Source organism: Chenopodium quinoa, unplaced genomic scaffold (genome assembly GCF_001683475.1).
Source record: "Chenopodium quinoa cultivar QQ74 unplaced genomic scaffold, ASM168347v1, whole genome shotgun sequence".
Classification (NCBI taxonomy): Eukaryota; Viridiplantae; Streptophyta; class Magnoliopsida; order Caryophyllales; family Amaranthaceae; genus Chenopodium; species Chenopodium quinoa.
The window spans coordinates 7,638,922-7,665,242 of record NW_018744502.1 but is presented as its reverse complement, the minus strand read 5'-3'; the positions used below and the strand labels follow the sequence as shown (position 1 = coordinate 7,665,242).

At 37.3% G+C, this 26,321-nt stretch overlaps 2 protein-coding genes across 2 annotated transcripts; one reads left to right on the top strand and one right to left on the bottom strand.

Moving 5' to 3' along the window:
- Nucleotides 1-2,031: 2,031 nt before the first annotated feature.
- LOC110698268 lies at nt 2,032-3,129 on the bottom strand. Its single transcript, XM_021875664.1, has one exon. The coding sequence runs from the start codon at nt 3,127-3,129 to the stop codon at nt 2,032-2,034; it is 1,098 nt and encodes a 365-aa protein (XP_021731356.1).
- A 14,268-nt stretch (nt 3,130-17,397) lies between these two features.
- On the top strand, nt 17,398-19,229 carry LOC110698267. Its single transcript, XM_021875663.1, has 2 exons — nt 17,398-17,445; nt 18,360-19,229. The coding sequence occupies exons 1-2, from the start codon at nt 17,398-17,400 to the stop codon at nt 19,227-19,229; spliced, it is 918 nt and encodes a 305-aa protein (XP_021731355.1).
- Nucleotides 19,230-26,321: the final 7,092 nt, after the last annotated feature.

The window sequence follows — 26,321 nt, the reverse complement described above, 5'->3', positions numbered from 1 at the left end:
CATCTTTCCTATTCCACTGAGTCTTTGTAGAGACGTAATTTATTGAAATTTCATTGTTATCGATATTTTGAACATCTTGTTCATTCCCCGTAGGGTTGTCTTCTTGTTCGTCCCCTTTTGGATTATCATCATTTTCTTTACTTTCATCCACATTTGGTCTTTCTTGACCTTCTGACGGGGGAACATTATTAGTCTCATTTTCTATTCCATCCAATCTTTTTAGTTTCCTTGGCTTAGAATCTTTTGAACCAAGGGGTCTTCCACGCTTTCTGCGTGCCTGAGATTCATTTTCTATGGCCTTATTACCAGTTGGGATTTCAATACGTGCAGGGGCATTTTCTGCTGGTATATGTGATTTTGTCACCTTCTTTGTGTCTACAAATGCATCGGGCAATTGATTTGCAACACTTTGTAAATGAACAATTTTCTTAACTTCTTGTTCACACATATTTGTTCGTGGGTCTAACATCAACAGTTGTGTTGCATTCCAAATGAGTTCAATTTCTTTCTTATGTGGGTCCACTTTCTCTCCCCCTAAGGCTGGGAATACTGTTTCATTAAAGTGACAGTCCGCAAATCTAGCCGTAAATAAGTCACCAGTCAATGGTTCAAGGTATTTAATTATAGAGGGGGATTCAAACCCGACATAAATTCCCATCCTTCTTTGTGGACCCATTTTTGTTCGTTGGGGTAGAGCAATGGGAACATATACAGCACAACCAAAGATTTTTAGATGTGAGATACTTGGTTCTCGACCACAAACAAGTTGTAGTGGTGAGAATTTATGATAAGCTGTAGGTCTTAATCTAATTAGCGCTGCCGCATGTATTATAGCATGTCCCCAAGCAGATGATGGCAATCTTGACCTCATTAATAATGGTCTTGCAATCAATTGTAATCTCTTAATTAGTGATTCAGCTAAACCATTTTGTGTATGAACATGAGCTACTGGGTGTTCAACATCAATTCCAATTGACATACAATAATCATTAAATGTTTGGGATGTAAATTCCCCAGCATTATCGAGCCTTATTTTCTTTATTGTATGATCTGGGAATTGTGCTCTTAATTTGATAATTTGGGCAAGTAATTTTGCAAAAGCAACATTTCTGCTTGAAAGCAGACTGACATGTGACCATCGTGTGGAAGCATCAATTAAAACCATGAAATATCGAAATGGTCCACATGCTGGATTAATTGGCCCACATATATCTCCCTGAATTCTTTCCAAGAATTTTGGAGATTCAGTAGAAATTTTGTTCATAGATGGCCTTATTATTAATTTTCCAAGTGAACATGCAGAGCATGTTAATTCATCTGATCGGGGAATTTTGACATTTCTTATTGAATGTCCAACTAAATGTGCTATTATTCTTTGCATCATCCCAGTTGCTGGATGTCCCAAACGATCATGCCATAAAATAATCTAATGTTTGTCATCTAACTTCTGGTTAGATATCATATTGATTTCCACGGGTCGTATGTTTATACGGTATAACCCCGAAGAGTATGCTGGCAATTTCTCATATATATGTTTCTTGCCATGTTTTTCTGCCGTGAGGCATATATACTCTTTTTGACCTGTCGTCATTGTTTCTAGATGATAGCCATTTTGGCGTACATCTTTAAAGCTTATGAGATTTCTTCGAGATTTACTCTAATATAAAGCATTATTGATTATTAATTTTGTTCCATTTGGAAGCATTATACAAGCATTTCCAGATCCTTCAATTAATTTAGCTGACCCGGAAATGGTGTTTACATTTGCTTGAAACAACTTTAGTTGTGAAAAATATTTTCTATCTTTTAAGATAGTATGTGTTGTTCCACTGTCCAAAAGGCATTGATATTCGGAACTAACTTCAGGTAGATCCATATCTTCATAAAATAAATTTAAGATTAGTTTAGAATAATATCATACAAACTTTTATTGATGATAAAGATTTAAAGTACATGACTAGAAATTTAAAATACAGGGAACTAAGAAAATACATTAAAACATAGCATATGTTACATTAGTAGATGGGGAACCTAAGCATTGTTGTTTTCTCCAAGAATGAAATCATTCCCAGTTTCAGCATTGTCCATGAAGAAATCGGACACATCAAGGGTAGGACATGGAGCATTTTCTTCATTAACATAATTTGCTTCTGCATTTTTCTCTTTGCCTTTTACAGAAGCCTGGTAAAGGTCTACCAAATGTTTGGCCGTACGACAAGTACGTCCCCAATGTCCTGTCATGCCACATCTGTAACATGTGTCTTTTCCTTTTGAAAGAGTTTGTTTGTGGCTTCCAGATGACTGTCCCTTCTGTTTTTCAAAATTTTTGAAATTACTGTTTCTTTGAAAATTGTTTCTACCACGTCCTCGGCCTCGTCCGCGATAATTTCCACGGCCTTTTCCACGGCCATTGTAATTTCCACGTCCACCTCTTCGTGCAGCATTTGCCTCGAGTGGATAAGAACTTGTTGCATTTGCCTCATGATGAGTGGCCAAAGACCCAGTTGGTCTGAGATTATGATTTTTCAACAAAAGATCACTATTTTGTTCCGCAACAAGCAATACACTCATTAATTCATTAAACTTCTTAAAACCTCTTTCACGATATTGTTCTTGCAACAGTATGTTGCTTGCATGAAAGGTAGTGAGTGTTTTTTCAATCATTTGTTCATCGGTGACTGGATGATCACAGTATCTCAATATAGATACTATCTCATGTATGGTTGAATTGTAATCTATTACAGATTTGAAATCCTGGAACCGTAAATTTGTCCAGTCAAATAATGCCTTAGGAAGGAGCACCCTTTTGTGGTGTCCAAATCTTTCATTAAGGCAGTCCCATAATTCTTTGGGATCTTCAACCATCATGTACTCAGTTTTAAGGCCTTCATGTAAATGATGCCTTAACAACACTAAGGCTTTTGCCTTATCTTGTTCAGTGATAGGTTTTTCAACCGTCATTGCAGAAGAGGTAGCATCAGTTGTTTGACCAGAGGGACTTTTATTTTCTTTAACAGTGTGCTCCAAGCCTTGAGCTTTCAAATTCATCATTGCGTCCACTTTCCATTCCAGAAATTTCTTTCCAGATAAATCTAAGATGCTGAACTGTCTTTTCATAAGGTCTCCCATTTTAGCTACAACAAATTTCGTGATAATTAGTTTATAATAACAAATTATATGTACAACTCACATGTTTAGTTCTTCCATATTTATAATTAAGTTAATAAGACACGTGATAATTAAATTTAATAATAATAAACCATAAAAATGTAGTCTTTTCTCCCCCTTGGTTTATTATTGTGAGTAATTATGTGATTAGGCAAAAATTAATCATGTTAGTTGCAAAAAAAACAGCAAATCGACAACAATGACAATAGTAACAATAATTATAATGATAACGGTAATATTATACAATGATGATTAATAACAAAAAACATACATAATAAAACAAAAACAAGCTTTTAATATACTAAAACGACAAAATAAGTGAGTTTTACTTATACATAATGACAAAAATTAATATTGCTACTAATAAAATTACAAGCGCCGTAATTAGAAGGAAATATTGTTTTATCTTCATTAAATCTTCCTCAAAAGTGAAGTTGTGGGTGTTTTGGGTGTTTTGGTTGCCGTCGTCGGGGAACATATCGGAGAAGAAGGGGGTGAATTTTTTTTTTTTTTTTTTTAGGTGATTTTTGGATAAAAAGTGGGAAGGGATAAGGGATTTGTGGTGAAATTGGGGGAAAAATATGTCTTTTATAGAGGTAGGTTTATCCGTTACTGTTATGTACAACTGTAAAAATATCATATAATAGTCTAACGTACTGGCATAAAATTATGGTCCATATATATATATATTTATAATTGTAAAAGGTTATCACACTGGGAATGCAAGCCATAGTAGAGCCCTAATATCTATAAAAGATCATGGGTTCGAAAACGGAAAGAAACACAAAAAGTATGTAAAAGTAAGAAAAATAATAAGTATAAAAGGCTGCATCTTTTTGTTAATCTAGTTAATAATAATATGCATGCAAAGCTACTACTTAGCAATTATAATAACTAAGATAAAAATTTACGTAAAATGAGTATGCAACATGGATCAAACAAAGAAACATCAACATGAATAAACAAAAGATGATAGTAGTAAATTCACAAGTAAGAGAACTTTCACCGTTGTTTTTGAGGTATATATAGTAAATGTTTGAGTTTCTGTTATAGAGGATCCCAAATATGGGCAACTATAGAGCATACTCCTCGAAACATTTAGAAGTAGATTGTATTATTTGTTATAAATTTTTAGAAGTAGGTATAAATATACCTGACTGAAAACTGGTGCTGATAACGTGTTAAATGTTTACCGATAGAAAGTCTTTAATCAGTGAAAGGAGAAAGTGAAGGAGAAGAAGTAAAGAGGATGAGTGAAATTGTAGTATGTTATTATTATTGCCTCATATGACACCCTATATATATAGCTAATACTTCTATACTAAGAGTAGAATTCAATCATGCTCATATATTGTCATATAAGTTCACAAGGGTTGGACTTATATGTGCATTGCAACATCAAATCAATGATTGGCATTCACATTGTCTTCTAACAGTATGCATAAAATCTTTTATGGTAGCACATATTTGGTAGTATATATTCAACAGTCTAATTTAATTTATTTGATTTTTACCTGATTTTTTTTATTAAATGGCTGTAACGCTTCTCTTAATTCCAATGATTTTCAATGCTTAACTACAAATTATGCGTACGGGTCCATCTTAGTGTATAGTATAATGAATTTACTTGTATACAATTGTGAGTTGTGAGTTGCTTGCAAACTTAAAAATTATAGCAAGTGTAGGATGATTGACAAGCTGAGTAAGCTAATAAAGCGACCAAACATGGAACAAGATAGAGCTATAAAAATAGCATTACATCTTTACAACAGAGAAAATTCCATGCACAAAAGGTCAAGTTAATAGGTCATGGACGGTGCGTGAAAAGATATAGAGGCTAGTTAGCTAGCTAGCTAGTTTATCTTTCTTAATTGACAATATTGGTTTGTGAACTGATAAAGGTCAACACATTTATTGCATGAATTGTGTAGCTGTCGTGTGAATCACATATATTTACATCTATATAAGAACACTATTTATTATATTGTATATAGATTTTATGATCTTTTAAATTAATACTCTGTAATCCATATATATATAATCAATTAAAATTCACTTTATTAAGGGTCCGTTAATGTTAATCATTCATCATCATGAATATAAAAATAAATAATGAATGATTTTTGTATTGACAAATCGTTCTTTTTTGAAGAAGAAGAATATTGACAAATCATTCTCAATCAAAAAGAATTGAAGTTATTATATTGGTGGCATCTTAATTTATACACTCAGGTATTTACTTTGCTTTATGTATCCAAAGGCAATTAACTTTGGAATTTTGTTGCATCATTTGAGAAAATTTTTGCTGCTCCTATTTACCTAAAAAGTTTTTTTTTTAATCCAATTTATTTTTAGCCTAGGCTATTCTTTTTTTTTAGAAAAAAGAAATTATTTTTTTAGTCCAATTTATTTTTAATTTAAGCTCCTATTTGCCATCGAATGGATCTTATAAATAGACCATCAAGGAGCTTAAAAATGCTCATTATGTATTTTCTTTTTTTAGTTCAATTAGTTCGATCTTTTTTTTTTTTTTTTTGGCTGTCGTGAACATAATGGGTGTAAAATAAATCTTTTTTCTTTTGTTTGGTGAAGATAAAATCCTGAATTTTATAGAAGAAAAACTTAAATAATTTAGTTATTGTGAATATAGACTAATAAAGATGGATTCCTTATGTAAAGGCTTAGATTGCCAATAAAAAAAAATAGAAAAAACGATTGCCGAAAATAAAATGTAAACTATATTTTGGTCAACCTATGATTGAACATGAACTATAGTTTTTGTTTTCCTACAAGTGTCATCTTATATAGGGCCAACAAGTTAAATGTCTACAATATTCCAACATTACTTTCTATGTAATGTAATTACTACGTATCTTTCTAATTAGAATGTGTATTTTTTAGTGTTTTCTAAAATAGTTTCAATTTAAGTTTTCTTGCAGCCTACTGCTGATCTTTTACTATGGGTACATATTACCAAGATCAAATTATATACTTATTTTATATTTTTAGACAAGCTTGATGGACCTAATTACAGAAAATTAAAACAAAAAAAAAAAAAAAAACTTATTTTGTGTCTTGTGTCTAGTGCTTAGCGATATGATCAATATAGAGAGATCAATGTTAGGCCTTCTAGAAAATTTGACCAATGCATGCATGATCCGGTCTTTATATTCTCTTTCAAAGTAGAATCGTATATTTTTAAATGAATAATTGTGAACCCGTACCATAAATGATTAAATAAAATTCAAATAGGTTTAGAAGGTTGTAAATCTTGTAATTTAAAAACTCAAAATTCTGTATTTTATCATAAAAGTCGGGCTTTTTTTTCATGTATTACTATATGAGTCATATGACCACATAGGGCAGTAATTACCATGACATATTATCTCAAATCTTGAATATTATCCCTCAATACTCCGTTATTAACTTATTTTCATAATTTGAAACGATATTTTCACTAGTAGAAAAAACATTATGGGAAGCGGTTCAAACCCCCAAATGGAAAGCGGTTCAGAACCGCATGGGTTTAGGGGGCTTGCCAATTGCACAGCAAATGGCAAGCGGTTCAGAACCGCTTCCCATTTGGGGGGAATGGCAAGCGGTTTTGGCGCCAAACCGCTTCCCATTTGTATTTTTTTTTTAATATATATAATAATTAATAATAATAATATTAGTGACCTGGCTTTGATAAGCACATATTATTATTATTAATATTATTATTAATTAATATTATTATATTAATTAATATTAATAATTAAAAATAATTAATTAAAAATATTACAAATTTTGGAATAATAATAATTCAATAACAATAAAATGCATAATAATAATAACATATATAAAACTCATAAATAATTTATAGTACTAATTACAAATAAGTAATATAATGTACATATATATGGATTTACTATAAAAATAAAAAAGATACGTACGGTTACTAAATATTAATTGTTCATAAAAAAAAAAAAACTCAATCCAAGTCATTATCCAACTAACACATATATATTATATATTCTACCTAGATGCCATCAAATGTCACAAAAAAAGCCCACATGTCGCGAATTTCATCAACTTCTTCCTTTGTCAAAGGGCCTTCCCTTTGAATCTTACAAACCTTTGAAAACAAAAAAATACCAAACATTAATAAACATTATTCATATATTACATAAAATTCAAACTAATAATTAAAAAATAATGTATATATGTTAAATATTTCAAACATCATTCTAACTTGCCCGATTAAGCATTATTCTAAGTTTTAGGACGACTTTTACCAAAAATCGCCTATTTCACTACTACTTTGCCCGGTTTCTACATTTCTTATCTAATGAGCTATTTCTTTATCATAACATGTCAATTATAACTAGTCTTAGGTGTCTAATGTTTGAAATCATAGCAAGTTAGCATTCTACTATGTTTTAGGGCGGCTTTTACCCGAAATCGCCTATTTCACTACTACTTTGCCCGTTTTCTACATTTCTTATCTAATGAGCTATTTATCTATCATAACATGTCAATTACAACTAGTCTTAGGTGTCTAATGTTTGAAATCATAGCAAATTAGCAATCTTCTAAGTTTTAGGACGGCTTTTACCAAAAATCGCCTATTTCACTACTACTTTGCCCGTTTTCTACATTTCTTATCTAATGAGATATTTATCTATCATAACATGTCAATTACAACTAGTCTTTGGTTTCTAATGTTTGAAATCATAGCAAATTAGCATTATTCTAAGTTTTAGGACGACTTTTACCCAAAATCGCCAATTTCACTACTACTTTGCCCGATTTCTACATTTCTTATCTAATGAGCTATTTCTTTATCATAAAATGTCAATTATAACTAGTCTTAGGTGTATAATGTTTGAAATCATAGCAAGTTAGCATTCTACTAAGTTTTAGGACGGCTTTTACCCGAAATCGCCTATTTCACTACTACTTTGCCCGTTTTCTACATTTCTTATCTAATGAGCTATTTATCTATCATAACATGTCAATTACAACTAGTATTAGGTGTCTAATGTTTGAAATAATAGCAAATTAGCATTCTTCTAAGTTTTAGGACGGCTTTTACCAAAAATCGCCTATTTCACTACTACTTTACCCGTTTTCTACATTTCTTATCTAATGAGCTATTTATCTATCATAACATGTCAATTATATCTAGTATTAGGTGTATAATGTTTTAAATCATAGCAAAAGATCATTTTACTCAGTTTTAAGACGGCATTTACCCAAAATCGCCTATTCCACTTCCACTTGCCCATTTTTTACATTTTTTTCCATTTGGAATTTTTTATCACAAACATTGTCCAAAATACAGTAACAATGCAAGTACGCAAAAATTACACAAAATTGCATGAACCGCTCGGTTTCTTGAACGGATGTTGCCTGGGCTGCTGCAGCAGCTGCCTTGGCAGCTGCCTGGTGGCTGCTACAGCTGCCTGTGCAGCTGCCTTGGCAGCTGCCTGGTGGCTGCTACAGCTGCCTGTGCAGCTGCCTAGGCTGCTGCTGTTGGTGCCTGGGCAGCTGCCTAGGTTGCTGCTGCGGCTGCCTGGCAGCTGTTGCAGTTTGGTGGCTGGCTGCTTGCAGCTGCCTAGCATAACCCGAGGCTGTTGCCTCGGGTGCTGTAGTTGCCTCGGGTGCTCACTTTCCCAATTTCTTCATTTATTACCTAATGAGCAATTTCTTTATCATAACATGTCAATTATAACTAGTCTTAGGTGTCTAATGTTTGAAATCATTGCAAATTAGCATTCTACTAAGTTTTAGGACGGCTTTTACCCGAAATCGCCTATTTCACTACTACGTTGCCCGATTTCTACATTTCTTATCTAATGAGCAATTTCTTTATCATAACATGTCAATTATATCTAGTCTTAGGTGTCTAATGTTTGAAATCATAGCAAGTTAGCATTCTACTAAGTTTTAGGACGGCTTTTACCCGAAATCGCCTATTTCACTACTACGTTGCCTGATTTCTACATTTCTTATCTAATGAGAAATTTCTTTATCATAACATGTCAATTATAACTAGTCTTAGGTGTCTAATGTTTGAAATCATAGCAAATTAACATTATACTTAGTTTTAGGACGACTTTTACCCGAAATCGAACCGGAAAAAAGTAAAAACAAGTACCTCCTCAATGTGTTGGGCTTCAGTGTACCTATTGACTATGTCATTCATAAACCTCATCACGTAGATGGCACAGTCAACGTCGTTGTCTTGTTGCGCACACTAAAATGACACAAAGTTAAAATAGTCATGCATAGCCAAAACTCAAGGCAATTTTATCAAATAAATCAATATATCGAGGCTTTACCTTCGCATATTTCCACGTGGGACCCGCAACTGAACGACAATTCAACTTCTTCATAACACTTCAAAAAAATAAAAAACAAATGATTTAGGAACATAGCCACTCAATCACTTAAGTGATGATACAAAACAATATATAGCAAGCGGTATGTACCTATTCAATAGGTTATTCACTTGCAACTTCCTTGGTGGCCATATACGAGCCGAGTCAAAGTAGTAGATTGTGTTATTGGAAACACAAATCACCATAAGGCTCCAATGTAGACTACATGTATATTAAAGCAAATATCATATCAATCAATTGTTATGCGTCAACATCTATACTTAACAAACAAACTAAGAGTGATATATTTACACTTACTCCTCAAAACAAGGGGCTAATAAGAACTTGTTTCTCGCACGCATTGATTCTCTAATAGCCCGCTCAAGGTAATCTATCACATCACGAGGGTTATTCAAGCATTTGGTTACGGAGGTCTGCTCGGGGCATAACCACCCAACTGCTGCTTCACCATCGGGTTTACTAGCAAGGAGCTCCTGTAGTGACCTTCAAGAAAGTAATGTGTGCAAGTAATTACTAGTTGCATTGTTTTGGTATGAAAATATCAAAAATACAATATTTTTAGAACTAGTCTTGTTAATTTACCTCATGAATGTTTGAATTATGGAAATGTTAAGCATGGAACCGGTTAGAAATTCCGTCACATCCTCTCTAGAAATGTATGCGATCGCATCCTCCTCATAGTGGAACAATGCCTTAGGCAAGTTCACTTGAATATGTGTACCCGTAGGCAACTCACTAACACAGTTGTGAAGAAAAGTACATGCTTTCGAAAGCGACCTAAGGACTTCGGCTTCTACTAGTGGAGTACATGAAGCTCTCGAACTCTTCTTCGACACTTGTCCTTGTTCCATCTTCGGAGGACCTTTTTCCTTGGATTTTTGCTTCTCCACCTTCTTTCTTTTAGCGGACTGAATTTCCATAGTAATCTAGTAGCATAAAAAACATGGTCATTGCACAAAGCACATGTTAATCTAGTTACATATAAGTAGTTACATACAAGTATTGTTTACTTACCCCTCTACCAACCTCAACCGATCACGTGGCCATTGCACAAAGCTCCCGGTCGCGTCACACAACTTAAAAAAAATCATATTCCTCTCTAGGCACCGGTAGTGGTAAGTCCTCAAACCCAGCAGCTATAGAATCGATCCCGACCGAGATGTAATGGGTGCTAGTATTAAACTTAAAATGCACCTTGTCAAAAGGTTGTGCACTACCATACCCCACCAACTGCAACTTTCCACCGGTTGTTTCCCCGGGGTGAAGAAGCTCACAAGGCGTCTCTTCCTACATATTTGGTTAGGAGTTAGGACATAAGTTAAGAAATAATAAACGAAAGCCTAACATAAGAAAAGCTGATTAGGTAGTGAAGTTCACCTTAACATTTAGGAAAGGTTCGGGCATCGGATTTGCTCTCTTCAGTGACTATGCATCCGTAGGACTTGGATCCTGCAAAAGTAAAATAATTAAACATGCAAACGACCTCATTAGACGAACTTCATATGACGTAATTCGTCCTAGTACTAAAATTACCTCTCTCTCAACTACTAGATCGTCCTCGGGGCCTCCTGGGTGACTACATGAGTCTACTAGGGTACTCGAGGGAAATGGCAAAGGCGGCAAGTTCATGTGCTTCAGAATGGCATTGAATTGACTTTGCATCTGTTCTTGCAGCTCCGCGCGTATCTCCGCCTTAATTGATTCCTTTTCCTTCTCATCAATCCAATGTGGCGAATTAACACTTGATCTGCTTTTTGATGATTTGGTGTATTCTGAACCCATCACCTTCTCCCACCCTAGTTGTTTCCCGCCAAAACCAATTACTCGCCCAGGGTGGTATGGTTTTCCCAAAGCTAAGGTGAAAGGATCATGTGCGATGCTTGGAGTCAGCTTGCCTTCAATCACTTCCGAAGTATGCTCGAGCTTTAACAACACATAAAAATTTAACAGATCTAAGTACAATGTACTTGACAAGGAAATACAATTAATAAGTAGAAAAATTTGCTTACAAGTGCATCTGCTACTACTTTCTTATCCGGTTGCATGACATACTTGCCGGTTTCCTTGTCCAACCCATGCATAGCACACCACCAGTCAATTGCACGATTAACCAAAGTTGTCACCGCGGAAGAAAGTGGTTTATCAGTTGATGACATTATGGATTTGGGGTATAGACCCGGTTTGACCCACTTTGGTCTTAACTCCACAAAGGTCTTACAACCCATATGATGGCTATACAATTTCTTTCCGGCATTGATTCTAGCTTATTCGGTTTTTTCCTACACATTCAGATATATATGTTAGCATCAGTCATTGTAAGAAACTAAATATGAGTATCCGACTCTATTGATAAATAAAACATACAAGTGCGGTCCTAGTGGAAGATTTTTCCACAAACTTCTCCCAATCATCCACCGTTATTTGTGGATATAAATCCCATGGTTTCTTATCAGGTTTCTCTTCTTCTCCATCTACAGGCACATTTTTCTTTGGTCTTCTCTTTCTTCTCTTATGGATCCATCTCGTCCTCAAGTAACTCTTTAAGTTTTTGAATCTCTCTTGTACAAAATCTTCAAAGACTTTTCTCTTGGCCGGCTCATCAGGAATATGGAACATAATCTGTAATTGGCGCAAACATCCACATTAGGCAAGAGAAAAAAAAATGAAAAAAAGGGGAAAAAAACCCGAGAATCGAGCAAGGCACCAGCCGAGGCAGCTGCAGCAGCAGCAGCTAGCCCAGGCTGCTGCCCAGGAAACTGCAGCAGGCCAGGCTGCTGCCCAGGCGCCTGCAGCAGCCCAGGCAGCAGCCCCGGGCAGCTGCCGGTTGCAGCCCTCGGGTTAGGCCCGGGGGTTGTTTTTGTAATTTTTTTTTTATATATATGAATTTAAAATAAAAGTTTGATTGCAATAAATACTTACCATAGTATCATCCCAAAATGTTTGAAGCAACCCGTGAGGTATCTCGGCAAACTCAAGTGTGATTGGTATTTGTCGAGTTAGAATGCCAACTTGACTAGAAAATTTGTCGCGCCATTGGCCAGTAGGTTGACCTAACTCATCAAACTCAAGTGCCATAGGAACGCTGGGTTTCTTGAAAGCTTTAGTTGCACCCCTACTCCTTCTGTTCACCGGTGGCTTTACCCCTCCTCCACCACCGGTTTTTTTCACTTGTCTTTGCATTTGAGTTTCACAATTTGAATCACCTACAACTTCGGTAACCACATTATCATTAATAGGTGGGGCAGTTTCATCTATACGCTCAAATTCATCAAGCTTATGTTAGAACTGGTCATAAGCTTGGTCTTCCGATTCCCCCATATTTGTCTCCTTATTAACATCATACAACTCGTCCCCAGAATCATCATCCATATCCTCATCAGAATGAAGGTTCTCATCAGGATCCATGATATGTGCACACCTACAGTAAACAAGCAAAGCATATTGTTAGTCATCAGTAATGACAATCAATTCTGAGGCACGATGAAAGACAAACACTTACCCAACTTCTTTGGTTTCATAACAAATTCACATATAATTCTCTAAACAATTCATATATTTAGTGAATATTACATGCTTATACGTTGAAAATACAAAAAAATAAAACACTTCCCTAAATAAAAACAAACTTGTTGTAGCATAAGATATTTAGTAAATAAAACATGCATTAATAAAAGTACCTCATTCGTGTATTCCCTCATTGTGGTCAGATCGAATATAAGTAGCATCATCATCTACATCAGTTGCTACATCAAGTGTAGGAGCAGTGAAAGGGGGAGAATCATCAAATGCATCATATTCTTCCTCGTCCTCAACCTCTCCAACCCTTAAAATTCTCCTTTTGCCAGACAAGACGATGGACCATCTTGGATCGGACGGGTCAGTTACATAGAACACTTGCTTAGCTTGAGATGCAAGGATGAATGGTTCAAGACTATCCCGCAAGTGGCCAAGATCTACAAGAGTGAAGTCATCATTTCTCACGTTGCGCCTATTATTATCGACCCATTTACACTTGAATAGACCAACCTTGAAGTCACGGTAATCTAGTTCCCATATTTCCTGAATTCGTCCATAGTATGATAATAGTGCGTCAACTGGTGATGTATCCTTCGCACTTGCAAACTCTCTTGATGAAGCCACAAGAGTGACACCACTATTTTGAGTCGATGAGGATTTCTGATCCCGACTTTCAGTCCAAAATGTGTACCCATTTATATCATATCCCTCAAATGAATGAACATCTTCCTTCGGACCATAAGCTAGCCACTTTATTGTATCAGACACAGTCTCATCCAATTGACGCATCACACGATCATGGAACCACTTCACAAACATATTATTATGCAACTGCATTAGTGCTCTTTCCCTTTTTGATGGATATTCAACACGCAAACTATCCATGTGCTCTTCTAAATATGGGTGAACCTCCACAATATGATGAAGCACAAATAAGTGAGCTTGCATGATTTGATCTCGAGCAGCCCAGATCCTTTTTGACCCGATTGTGCCATGACCATCAAGTCTCCCTTCATGTCGGGATGTAGGAAGCCCAATAGGTTCGGCAACGGCAACATACTCTGCCACGAAATTCCCAATCTCCTCGGACACAATTCCTTGTATCATACTGCCTTCCGGATGGGCTGGATTTCTTACTTTATCTTGCAGTGTACCCATGTGTCGTTCAAAAGGGTAGCACCACCTCATAAATACTGGACCGCACAACTTAATCTCACGAACCAAATGCAAAATCAAATGCACCATTATGTCAAAAAGTGAAGGTGGGAAAAACATCTCAAATTTGCACAAAGTTACCACAACAGTCGCCTGGAGAGCATCAAGTGTAAAGGGATCAAGAACTTTGCTGCAGATAGTATTGAAAAACCCACAGAGGCTTGTTATAACTTCTCTCACGTGCTTTGGTAAAATTCCACGAAGTGCAATCGGTAGGAAAACTTGCATCATCATGTGACAATCATGGGATTTCATACTTGTCAACTTTAATTCTCCATTTAAGGAAACAAACCTTTTCATGTTTGATGAGAACCCAGAAGGAAGCTTAATGTCATACAAACAAGCACAAAACCTCCGTTTTTCTTCCTTTGATAATGTGTAGCAAGCTAGAGGTAAATACACCTTTTGGTTTTTTCCTTTTCCATCACCTTTCTTCTTTGCGATACCCGTGGCCTTGTCCTTGCGCTTCCCCTTATGGTTTTGACCACCATCTTCGTTTCCCTTTTCCTTAACCTTCACCATCCCTACCTTAGATTGAACCCACAACTCCGGACGAACACCCCACTCTTGCAAATCTAACCGCGCATTCTTGCCATCCTTCGTTTTTCCAGGAATGTTCATAATTGTCCCCAGAATTGCATCACAAACATTCTTCTCTATATGAATCACATCGAGACATTGTCTAACATCATGTTCTTTCCAGTACTCAAGCTTCCAAAAGATTGATTCCTTTTTAAAGAGAGCGTGTGGGTCAATTGGTTTCGTTGTTTTACCAAAAACACATGGAATACCCTTCACTCTCTCATAAACCTCATTTCCACTCAATGGCCTAGGCGCAACCCCCTCCTCAACTTTCCCATCGAAGGCCTTTTTCTGCTTACGATACGGATGATCGCGCCTAAGAAATCTTCGAGTCCTCACGTACACATCTTTGCCATAGTGGTCAAGGTACACGTTCGGTGTGTCATCAATACAAATGGGACATGCTTTATGCCCTTTGTTCTTGTACCCGGACAGATTGCCATATATAGGAAAATCATTGATGGTCCACATAAGGGCAGCATGCAAAAGAAACATCTCGTTCTTATGGGCATCATAAACGGTAACACCTTCGTCCCACATCTTTCTCAAATCATCAATAAGGGGCTCAAGGTAAACATCAATGTCGTTTCCAGGTTGTCTTGGCCCCGTTATCAAAAGTGAAAGCATTATATATTTCCGTTTCATACACAACCACGGAGGCAAGTTGTAAATCACTAAAAGTACCGGCCATGTGCTGTGTTTAGTACTAAGAGTGCCAAATGGATTCATACCGTCCGTGCACAACCCAAGCCTTAAATTTCTGACTTCACCACCAAATGCCTAAACTTCATATCGATGTTCTTCCATTGTGGAGAGTCAGCAGGATGCTTCAACAAGCCATTTTTCTTTCTTCCCTCAGCATGCCATCTCAGGTTCTTGGCGTCTTTTGGAATTGAAAATAGACGCTTTAACCTTGGAATAATAGGAAGATACCACAACACCTTGGCAGGAGGTCCTTTACTACCAGCATTGCAGCTTGATCGCTTGTAACGCGACTTACCGCAACGTGGACACTCCTCCAACTCTTTATATTCATTTCGATACAGAACACAGTCATTAGGACATGCATGTATCTTTTTATACTCCAAACCAAATGGACACATTAGTTTCTTTGCATAATAATAGGAATTAGGAAGTTCATTCCCATCTGGCAACATATCACATAACGCAGTCAATAAAGAAGTGAAACTAGTGTCACTCCAGGTATCCACACTATTGACCCTTATGACATTATTACAATTGACACAAGGACAATAAAGGTAATTGACACCCGTTCTAAGCTGATACTGTGAAGCACTCTTGCAAAACTCTTGAACCCCATTAAAAAATTCCAATGTATCACGTCTACCATACATCCAACCGCGATCCATTGACGATTTAAATTACCTTTAAACATACCAACACATTTCAAACAATGATAAATGTAAAATATATTATGTAATCAAAGTACATAGCATATATATCATCCATAAATCGTAAAATGAATGCTCCCAAAAGGTCCTTATCACTCCAACCTAACCTATCCTTGAACGTCTAATCTCACTAGTGAATGTATGTCAACTTTTCAATTTTAAGGAAAATCCGGCAGCATTTCCCCCCAGTTCTCCAAGTACACGATGTAGGTAATAACTTACCTACATATGTACCCAGAGAACATGGTGAGAAAATGAGAAGCCCGGATATTCCTTAAAATCGAAAAACAGACATACATTCACTACCTAAGTGAGATTAAACGTCCAAGAACAGTCCCAACTGGGGACTATTCAAGACTTTCTCCTATTGAGAAAGACTCGAACGGGTATCTAGGAAAATGATGATTCAAGCATTCAATTATTATTTGCATTTATTTGACATTCAACAATAAACAAGTTCATTCATTTAAATAGGGCTAATAATTAAATTAACATACATACAAAATCAAAATAAGTTTACTTATATATATATATATATATATATATATATATATATATATATATATATATATATATATATATATATATATATATATATCAATCCATTATATTCATATATACATTGCAATTTATTAACCACACTTAACAAACTAAAATGTTAACTAATATATATTCTATTCATCAATTTCATTTAAAGCTACTCAAATTCAAACAATATATATATATACATATGAAACTTGGATTAACTACTTGAAACCCTAACTTGAAATTTTGGAATAACAAACAATTAATACTAATTAATACATATGAAACTAAAATTTAGCAAGAACTCACCCTAATTTGAGAGTGAGAAAGACAAAGATTGAAGATTGAAGCTAGAATGCGTGCTTGGGCTCGGTTCAACAACACCCTCAAACATGCACCACCACCAAGTACACCCACGAACACCACCAGCTAACACCGGCAGCCTCGAGCAACCACCATCAACCTCCGACCAAGCAGCAGCCGCCTCGACCCACCACCAGCAGCAGCCTCAACCCACGACCCACGCACGACCCCCAAACGCCGCAGCTTCACTTAATTAAATAGCCAAATTAAAAAAAAAATAAAAATGAATATGAATGGAGTGGTGGTGGTGGTGGCCGGAATCTGAAGAAGTGAGAAGACAGGTGAGGACGAGGGAGACAGAGAGGAGGAGTGAAGGCGGGGGAATTGAAAATTTTGGGAAGTAAATTGAATGAAACAGGGAGGAGAAGAGAGGGTGTAGTCACTGTTCATAAGCCTGCTTTTTTTTTTTAAAATGGTAAGCGGTTTAGCCATGAACCGCTTGCCAATTTAACTAATGGTAAGCGGTTCAAGGCCAAACCGCTGGCCATTAGTTAAAAGGAAAGCAGTTCGCGCCAAAACCGCTTCCCATTTCACTTCCCTCTTTTTTTTTATTAATCAAATGGGAAGCGGATTTTGTAAACCGCTTGCCTATAACTGCTTCCCATCACATTTATTCTACTAGTGTTTGGTGGTCACACAAATTTGCAATGTACAACAATTGGCATCCACATTTTAATAAGAGCTCACACATGTTTTGTATAGTTGTTTATCAGCTCACCTCAGCACATGTTGTGTTGTGTTTTCTCGCAATCAACTGGCTAGTCCATTGACAAATAATAGCCCAATCTACTTTATATCTAGTGGTCCAGTATTATAGCACATTACATAGCCCATTTGTTTATCCAATTGCCAATTGGGCCCAACAATTTCTGTTTTTCCTAGCGGTCGTTTTACAAAATTAAGTAGCTACTTCATGCTATATTTTTTTTTTGGGACAAAGTACTTCATGCTAGCTAAATAAACTTTTACACAAACATCTAAATCAAACTAGGTGATATAACAAGCTAATTACTCTTGTCCAAAAAACAAAATAAAATAAAATAAATAATGTTTGTGTTAGTGGATATGATTAGTATTCTCTCATCACTTGGTATTACACAAACTCACTGTCTTACATGGTATCAGTTGCCTAAGGGTGACTCTTTCTCTTCTCTTTTCCCCATTCGACCCTTGGCCTGCCGTAGCTTTCTAGTAGCCACCGTATCTCCTTCCGTCATCTGTGGCTGGTGATGATCAAACTCCCCCACCACCCTCTCCCGGTTTCCAACCCGCCTATGCCGTAAACAACATCAAAAATCTGATTAGCATCACCCTTGATCAAGAAGAAGGGCAATACGCCACATGGGTTGAACGCTTTCATATTCAAGCATGTGCGTACAATGTTCTTGACCATATCGATGCCTCCGTTTCTCGACCCTCAGATATTGATGATGCGACATGGACAAGGTTAGATGCAATTGTGAAGGGCTGGATTTATAGTACTATCTCTAAAGACCTTGTTCACGCCATCATGAAGCAAGGTGCAACCGCTCTTCAGTTATGGACTCGACTTGAACATTTTGCTAATATGGAAGATTATTGCAAAGAGATCAAGCTTCTTGCCGACCAATTAAGCAATGTCGACAATCCGGTCTCCGACAGAAAAATGGTTCTTCAGTTGATTTCTGGTTTGACAAAAGGGGAGTATGACACGGTTGCCGCACTGATTTCCCAAACCGAACCAACCCCAAGTTTTATCAAGGCTCGTTCTATGTTCTTGCTAGAAGAAACCCGAAAGTCAAAGCAAGAAGAGCATGGTCAACAGGCCCTCATGGCTCAACAACCACCGACTGCCGTCGCGGCACCGTCACCACCACCACCGCAACACTCCGACAGTCAGTGTGGTGGGGCTATTCGTGGAGGGCGGGGTCGTGGCAGAGGGCAGAGTAAAAATGGGAAGGGGCGTGGCAGGGGGCGAACCACAAATCCCTCCTCTTCTCACCAGCCCAACGGCCCACAGTACTTGGCCCAGCAGGCTCCTCAATGGGGCGGGCAGCCCACTTGGCAGCAACAGCAACCAGGCTAGTGGGCTTCCCCCCCCCCCTTGCCCATTCCCTACTGGCCCAATGCAGCAGTTCAAGGGGCAGCCCCAACCGTCTCTCTTGGGCCCACGACCAAATCAGCATCAAGCCTACTATGCTAGCCCAGCTCAATTCGGATATGGTCCTCTCATGACTCCCACGGAATTTGGTCAAGCATATAGCTCAATGAGCTTCCAAACTCCCGACAACGGTTGGTACATGGACACGGGGGCCACTTCTCATATGACTCGTGATTCGGGTAATTTCTCTAAACTGTTTAATTTGAGCATTCCTCAATACATTTTAGTCGATGATGGCAAATGCATTCCTATTCATGGCTACGGATCCACCACTACCCCCCCACATAACTCTTCTTTCCAACTCAAGAATGTCCTACATGTTCCTAGCATTATTAAAAACCTAATTTCTGTGAGAAAATTCACATGTGATAATTCTGTTTCTGTTGAATTTGATCCTCTTGGTTTTTGTGTGAAGGACCTTCATTCGGGGACAATTCTAGCGAGATGCAATAGTGTGGGGGACCTCTATCCTCTATCCACAATTTCCGCTTCCAACTCTCAACTCTCTCTAGCTGCAATCTCTCCTTCAACTTGGCATCATAGACTTGGACATCCCGGCACACCAGTTTTTGATTTTCTTAGGAAAAACAATCTTATCAATTGTAATAAGCATGCTAGTACTCCTTTTTGCTACTCTTGTCCTTTAGGAAAACATGTGCGACTCCCTTTTAAGTCGTCTACTATTGTAACGTTTTTCCCTTTTGATATAATTCATGCGGACTTATGGACTTCTCCTATTACTAGCAAATTGGGTCATAAATATTATTTGGTGTTGCTTGAATATGACTTCTCTCATTTTCTTTGGATTTTTCCTCTAAAATACAAATCCCAAGTCTATGACATTTTTTTGAATTTCCGCACTTATGTGAAAACACAATTTGAGAGGGACATTAAAACCTTTCAAAGTGACAATGGTCGGGAATTCGATAATTCTCCCTTTCTTACCTTTTGTGCGAAAAATGGCATGGTCTTTCGTTTCTCTTGCCCTAACACTTCCTCCCAAAATGGGAAAGCCGAAAGAATAATCCGTACCATCAACAATATGTCTCGCACAGTTCTTTTTCATGCTTCTCTTCCACCTACTTTTTGGGTTTATGCTATTCAAATGGTTTCTTACATACTCAACATTCTACCATCAAAGACCATCCAAAACAAAACTCCAACCGAGGTTTTATACCGTAGGTTTCCTACATACGACCACCTTCGTATTTTTGGATGTCTTTGCTACCCAAATTTGAGTGCCACTGCTCCTCATAAGCTAGCTCCCCGTTCTAAACCTTGTGTTTTTTTGGGGTTCCCATCCAACCATCGGGGTTATCTTTGCTATGAATTATCATCCAACAAAATCACGATTTCACGACATATCACCTTTGTAGAGGATGTTTTCCCCTTCTCTGACCTCTCAAATTTTCGTGATTCGGACTATAGCTTTTAGACTCCCAAATTCCTCCCATCATAGCCCCTATTCTCATCCAAACTCATACTGGCCCAGCTTCTCAGCCCACTAATGCCGGCCCAAACCACTATCAACCAAACCCGCCATTTTCCCCTCCAAACTCTCCTTCAATATCCCCTCTCCAATCTTCTCCTCTGGTGGGCCGCGGCTCAACCCAACAGCCCAGTCCGCCTCTTTCCCCATTGATCCAATTTGGATCAATTCCCCTTAATGCTGTTCCTACTCCTCACTCAAGCCCAATTCTAGTTCCATCACATTCTATGCATACTCGAGCTAAGAGTGGAATTTTTAAGCCTAATCCGAAGTATAATTGCTCGGCCCAAGCTATTTCTTCTATTCCTACAAATCCAAAATTAGCCAAACTAGATCCGAATTGGAATGCCGCTATGAATGAGGAATATAATGCTCTTGTAAAACAGCAAACATGGGAACTTGTTCCGAGACCGGAGGGGGTGAACATTATCCGATGCATGTGGCTTTTTAAGCACAAATACAGGGAAAATGGTGATTTGGAGAGACACAAGGCGAGACTTGTTGTGAATGGCAAGTCTCAACAGGTTGGGATTGACTGTGATGAGACTTTTAGTCCAGTGGTTAAACCGACCACTATTCGTACGGTTTTGAGTATTGCTATGGGGAGAAATTGGCCTATTCATCAACTTGATGTCAAAAATGCGTTTCTTCATGGGGATCTCAAAGAAACTGTCTTTATGCATCAACCTCCGGGTTTCGTGGACCCTCGGTTTCCTCATTATGTGTGTCGGCTCCGAAAATCTTTGTATGGTCTGAAACAGGCTCCTAGAGCGTGGTACCAACGATTTGCTAATTATCTCCTTCGGATTGGGTTTGTATGTAGCAAAAGTGATAACTCACTTTTCATTTTCCGTCATGGCCCGAATATTGCTTACTTACTTTTGTACGTTGATGACATTGTGCTTACAACTTCTTCGGAGGCTCTTAAGTCCGAGATTATTGGGCTCCTTAAATCCGAATTTGATATGTCGGACCTCGGGAAGCTTCACTATTTTTTGGGAATTTCCGTAACTCGGTCTCCTAGTGTTATGTTTCTCACTCAACAAAAGTATGCCGAAGAGATCATTATTCATGCCAACATGGGAAATTGCAAGCAGGTTTCCACCTCGGTTGACTCTAAATCCAAATTAAGTGCTCTTGATGGCAAACCGGTCGCTGACCCTTCTCTGTACCGTAGTCTTGCGGGTGCTTTGCAATACCTCACATTCACACGACCGGACATCGCATATGCCGTACAACAAATCTGTTTGTTCATGCATGACCCTCGTGAGCCACACTTCAATGCCCTCAAACGGATCATACGATACATCAAGGGCACAGCCGACCATGGCCTGCATCTTTATCGGTCTGCTCCTAGCAGCCTTGTCTCATATACGGACGTCGACTGGGGCGGCTGTCCAGACACACGGCGGTCGACCTCCGGCTACTGCGTCTATCTCGGTGATAACCTTGTGTCTTGGCCAGCAAAACGGCAACCAACCTTATCTAAGTCAAGTGCCGAAGCAGAATACCGTGTCGTCGCTAATGTTGTTGCGGAAACTTGTTGGATTCGCAACCTGATGCTCGAACTTCACTGCCCACTTCGACGGGCTACCCTTGTCTATTGTGACAACATCTCCGCTATGTATTTGTCTAGCAATCCCGTCCAACATCAACGAACAAAGCACATCGAGTTAGATATTCTATTTGTTCGTGAAAAGGTTGCCTCGGGTCAAGTAAGGGTGCTCCACGTTCCTTCATCGTACCAATACGCGGACATTTTCACGAAAGGTTTACCTCGGCAGCTCTTCTTGGATTTCAGAAACAGTCTAAGCGTTCGGCCTTCTCCCGCTACGACTGCGGAGGTGTGTTAGTGGGGATATGATTAGTATTCACTCATCACTTGGTATTCTGTAATTATTATTGTGTAACCTTATGTATTCTCCATGTTTATGTTGTAATTATTCACCTATATATATGTTGCTAATGAGAATACAATGGCGAAGAGAATTACACAAACTCACTGTCTTACAGTTTGAAATTGTACACTATTTACACACATTCATTTGATTGTCTTTTTTGTTATACTTTGCTAAGAAATATACAAACATTTAAGATAATCTTGTTAGATTCGTGTCAATATTTGTAGTTTTTTTTTAGAAAGTCTCAAGACTCTTAACATATACAAATATACTTTACAGATATAAACCCAAACTATTATAAGATACAATAAACATTTTTTTTTATAAACCCAAACTATTATAAGATACAATAAACATAATTAGATATTACGAAGTATTAAATTTGAGATATGCATTAACAAGATGTCTAAACTTCCAATGTTGCAATTAAGAACATACGCACTATTCATGATGGTCTTGGAATATATTCGACCCATTTTGTTGGAGGATTTAAATGACTTAGCCTTAGCTCGGTTCCTAGCTTTGTGGAATGATTTCTCGATATTTTAGTTTTGTATGTGTGATTTCTTGAAAAATTTGTCGATTTGGGTACTTGGGTTGGAGTACGAAATTATTGTGTCTGTTTTTTCAGATCATAATAAATCGGATTGTTCAGTCAGATCGATTTTTAACACCTCTAAGACTCTAAGTAGCATACATTCAATTGTCCCACATTTACGTTATATCACTAACAAAAACATGTTTATATTCAATAATACACTTCCGTTGTATTAACTATTGAGCTATGATGCATATTGCGCTTGTGTAGATGGAACTATGGAAGAGTCCACTACGTTTCTCTGAACAACAGATGACAAACCGACGTGTCTGAGCACTAAAATTTTTTATGTTAAACTTCACAAGATTAATAGAATAATGATGTGTTTTTTGATTTTTTAGGATATGAATATAAAGAATAACTATACGGTTAGAATTATATGTCCTCCCAATATAAGAATTAAATAAAATAATTTGGATACATGCATACAACATTTGTTACTCGATATTATATTAGTTATTCAACAGTAATACAAAGTATATATTGTTGAATACATATAATAATCTTTTATGATCCCTTCGTTTCTAAATAATTAACAGTTTGATTGACATATTTGTCAATATACGAAGTACATATACTATTGTACGACGTATATATATTTTACTTTGCAACATGATAAGAAATAAAGGCTCAACCAATTAATGAGAAGAAAAAAACAAAACATAACTTACTTTCAAAATTAATTGTCACCTTGATAATGCAACATCTATATTCAACTTTAAGTAGTTGAAACTTGCTTGAAAGGTAGCACATGTTAATACAATTGAATAATCCCACATCGACTGTCTTGATGATAAAATATTACTATAAATAACCTAGTGTACAACTTAAGAGATGAGCAGTGAGGAAAGCTGTGCCATAGTGGATGGAGGGTCCTCTACGTTTGTTTGATTTGATGATTTACTATAGACGCTTCCGAGCTCACCTTTTTATTTAATTATTGGAAATGGTAAACTTACCGCAAATTTTTTAAAAAGTTGCGATTACTATTAAATCCCATTAAACCCAACTATGACGTCATTATAGCTCTTTAATTAGACAGTTTTTTTTCACTCCGTAATTTTTATTTTTTATGAAGAAACTGTCACGTAGACAATAGTAACGTTAATGTAGCATGTTTTAGTAATAGTTAAATAGACTTCATCCGTTTTTTAATACTTGCAAATTACAACGCTTTCTTAAAATGAAAATGTCATAATACTTACAACCCATCATAAATAAAAATTATTTTGGGGAAAAACTATAATATTTCTCTTATTTAAACACATAACCCACTAAATTACACTTTTAATAATCACTCACCCCATGTGAACCCCACATACCTTAAATATCGTGAGAAAAAAAATGTTTGTTACAACTATTAAAAAACGAGGAAGTAATATATAAGGAGTGAATTTTTGTTTGATGTCAAAAGTAATTAATTATCTCAGGTAAGTGTACTGGCACAAAAAAAAAAAGTGATAGATTTTAGATAAAACATTTTTAACTATGCATATTTTCAACGATTTAATGTCCTGTTTATTACAAGATTATCAGCTTCCAAGTGATAACTCGGGTACCCTTTCGGATGTCCCGATTCCGATGGACTGTTCTCTGCCAGCATCTGTGCCTCAATCTCCTGGTTCTACAGCTTTTCCCACCTCTTCTCCGATTACTCTGGATACGGGACAAGAAACAGGCCCTGACTTTACGACTGTCTAAGAAAGGGGATCGTGCTTGGAAATGGGTGAAAGAGGTTTGCCCTTGTAAACGTGCTTCAGCTCAGGAAGCTCCTGTTGTTCATCCTTCTGTTTCGGATGCGGGATCAGTATGCTTTCCTTTTCTCAAACCCTTTAAAAAGCGTAAGTGCAACAATGGGGGTTCTACTACTCCGGGTTCTTCGCCGGAGGGGTTTGAGGGTGTGGTGGCTTCCCGGAACGAGCCACCAAATCAGCCATGAACATAGCGGCGTGGAATTGTAGGGGCCTGGGTACAGAGGACTCCCCTAAAGTTCCGTATGTCGCTTCTTTAGTCCGCTCTTATAATGTAGATATTATGTTTCTTATGGAAACTTTAGTCTCTGTAGATGTTGCTATGAATAAGTTGTCTTTAGTAGGTTGTGATGGTTTTTGTGGGGTAGATGCTGTAGGTCTTAGTGGGGGCTTGGTTGTTTTTTGGTTTGCCCCGGTTGTTGTTTTGCCTATTTATGTATCGGCTCATGTTATATTTTGCAAGGTGGTTATGCCTGGTCAAGCAATAAAATATATTATATTTGAATATGGATCGCCTCAGGTTGATTTTCGATATTTAGTTTGGGATGAAATATCTGCAATTTTACAAAAAGTACCGAATGTAGTAATTTTGGGGGATTTTAATCAAGTTGAGTACTTTAGTGATAAAGTTGGTGGATCCTCTGTTAGTGTTGGTCGTCATAACTTTATAGAATGGAAATTAGGTTCTCAGTTGATGGACATTCCTTTTTAGCACACTTCACTTGGACTAATGGTCAACTTCAGAATCCCACCTTTGAGAGACTGGATAGGGGTTATGCTACTTCCTCGTGGTTGGACATGTTTCCTGAGGCCTCTGTTTACCATCAACCAATTCTTTTTTCGGATCATGCGGCGATTATTCTTCGAGAAGTAGGGTTTTCCAATTTTAGAAAACGCCCTTATAAAATTGAGAATTGGTGTTTGGATTTGAAGGAGATTTTTTCTTTGGTCAGAGATGAATGGAAACATCCTTCTTCAGGTTCCCTTATGTTCTCTATTTCCCGTAAGATGGATGAAGTGAAACGTTGCTTGTTAAACTGGTGTGTTTCTAACAAAAGGAGATGGGGTATTGACTGGCAAGATCTTCAGATTTCTGTTACTTCAGGTTCTTTGAACTTACAGGAGGCTCAAGCACGAAGTGATTTCCTTCTAATTAGAGAAGATAATTTATCTCATGCTCAGGTGGCGTTCTTATTTTGGACAAAGGTGTAAAACTAAATGGGATGCTTTGGGTGAATCCCATTCTAGTATTCTCTTTCGTTCTGTGCAAGCTCGGCG

Bases quoted from the DNA above. Each gene is read 5' to 3' on its own strand.
- LOC110698267 (XM_021875663.1), top strand. From the start codon at position 17,398: ATGGAGTGGTGGTGGTGGTGGCCGGAATCTGAAGAAGTGAGAAGACAG. The intron at 17,446-18,359 runs GTGAGGACGAGG...GCTTTCTAGTAG, and splicing joins CTGAAGAAGTGAGAAGACAG to CCACCGTATCTCCTTCCGTC.
- LOC110698268 (XM_021875664.1), bottom strand. From the start codon at position 3,129: ATGGGAGACCTTATGAAAAGACAGTTCAGCATCTTAGATTTATCTGGA.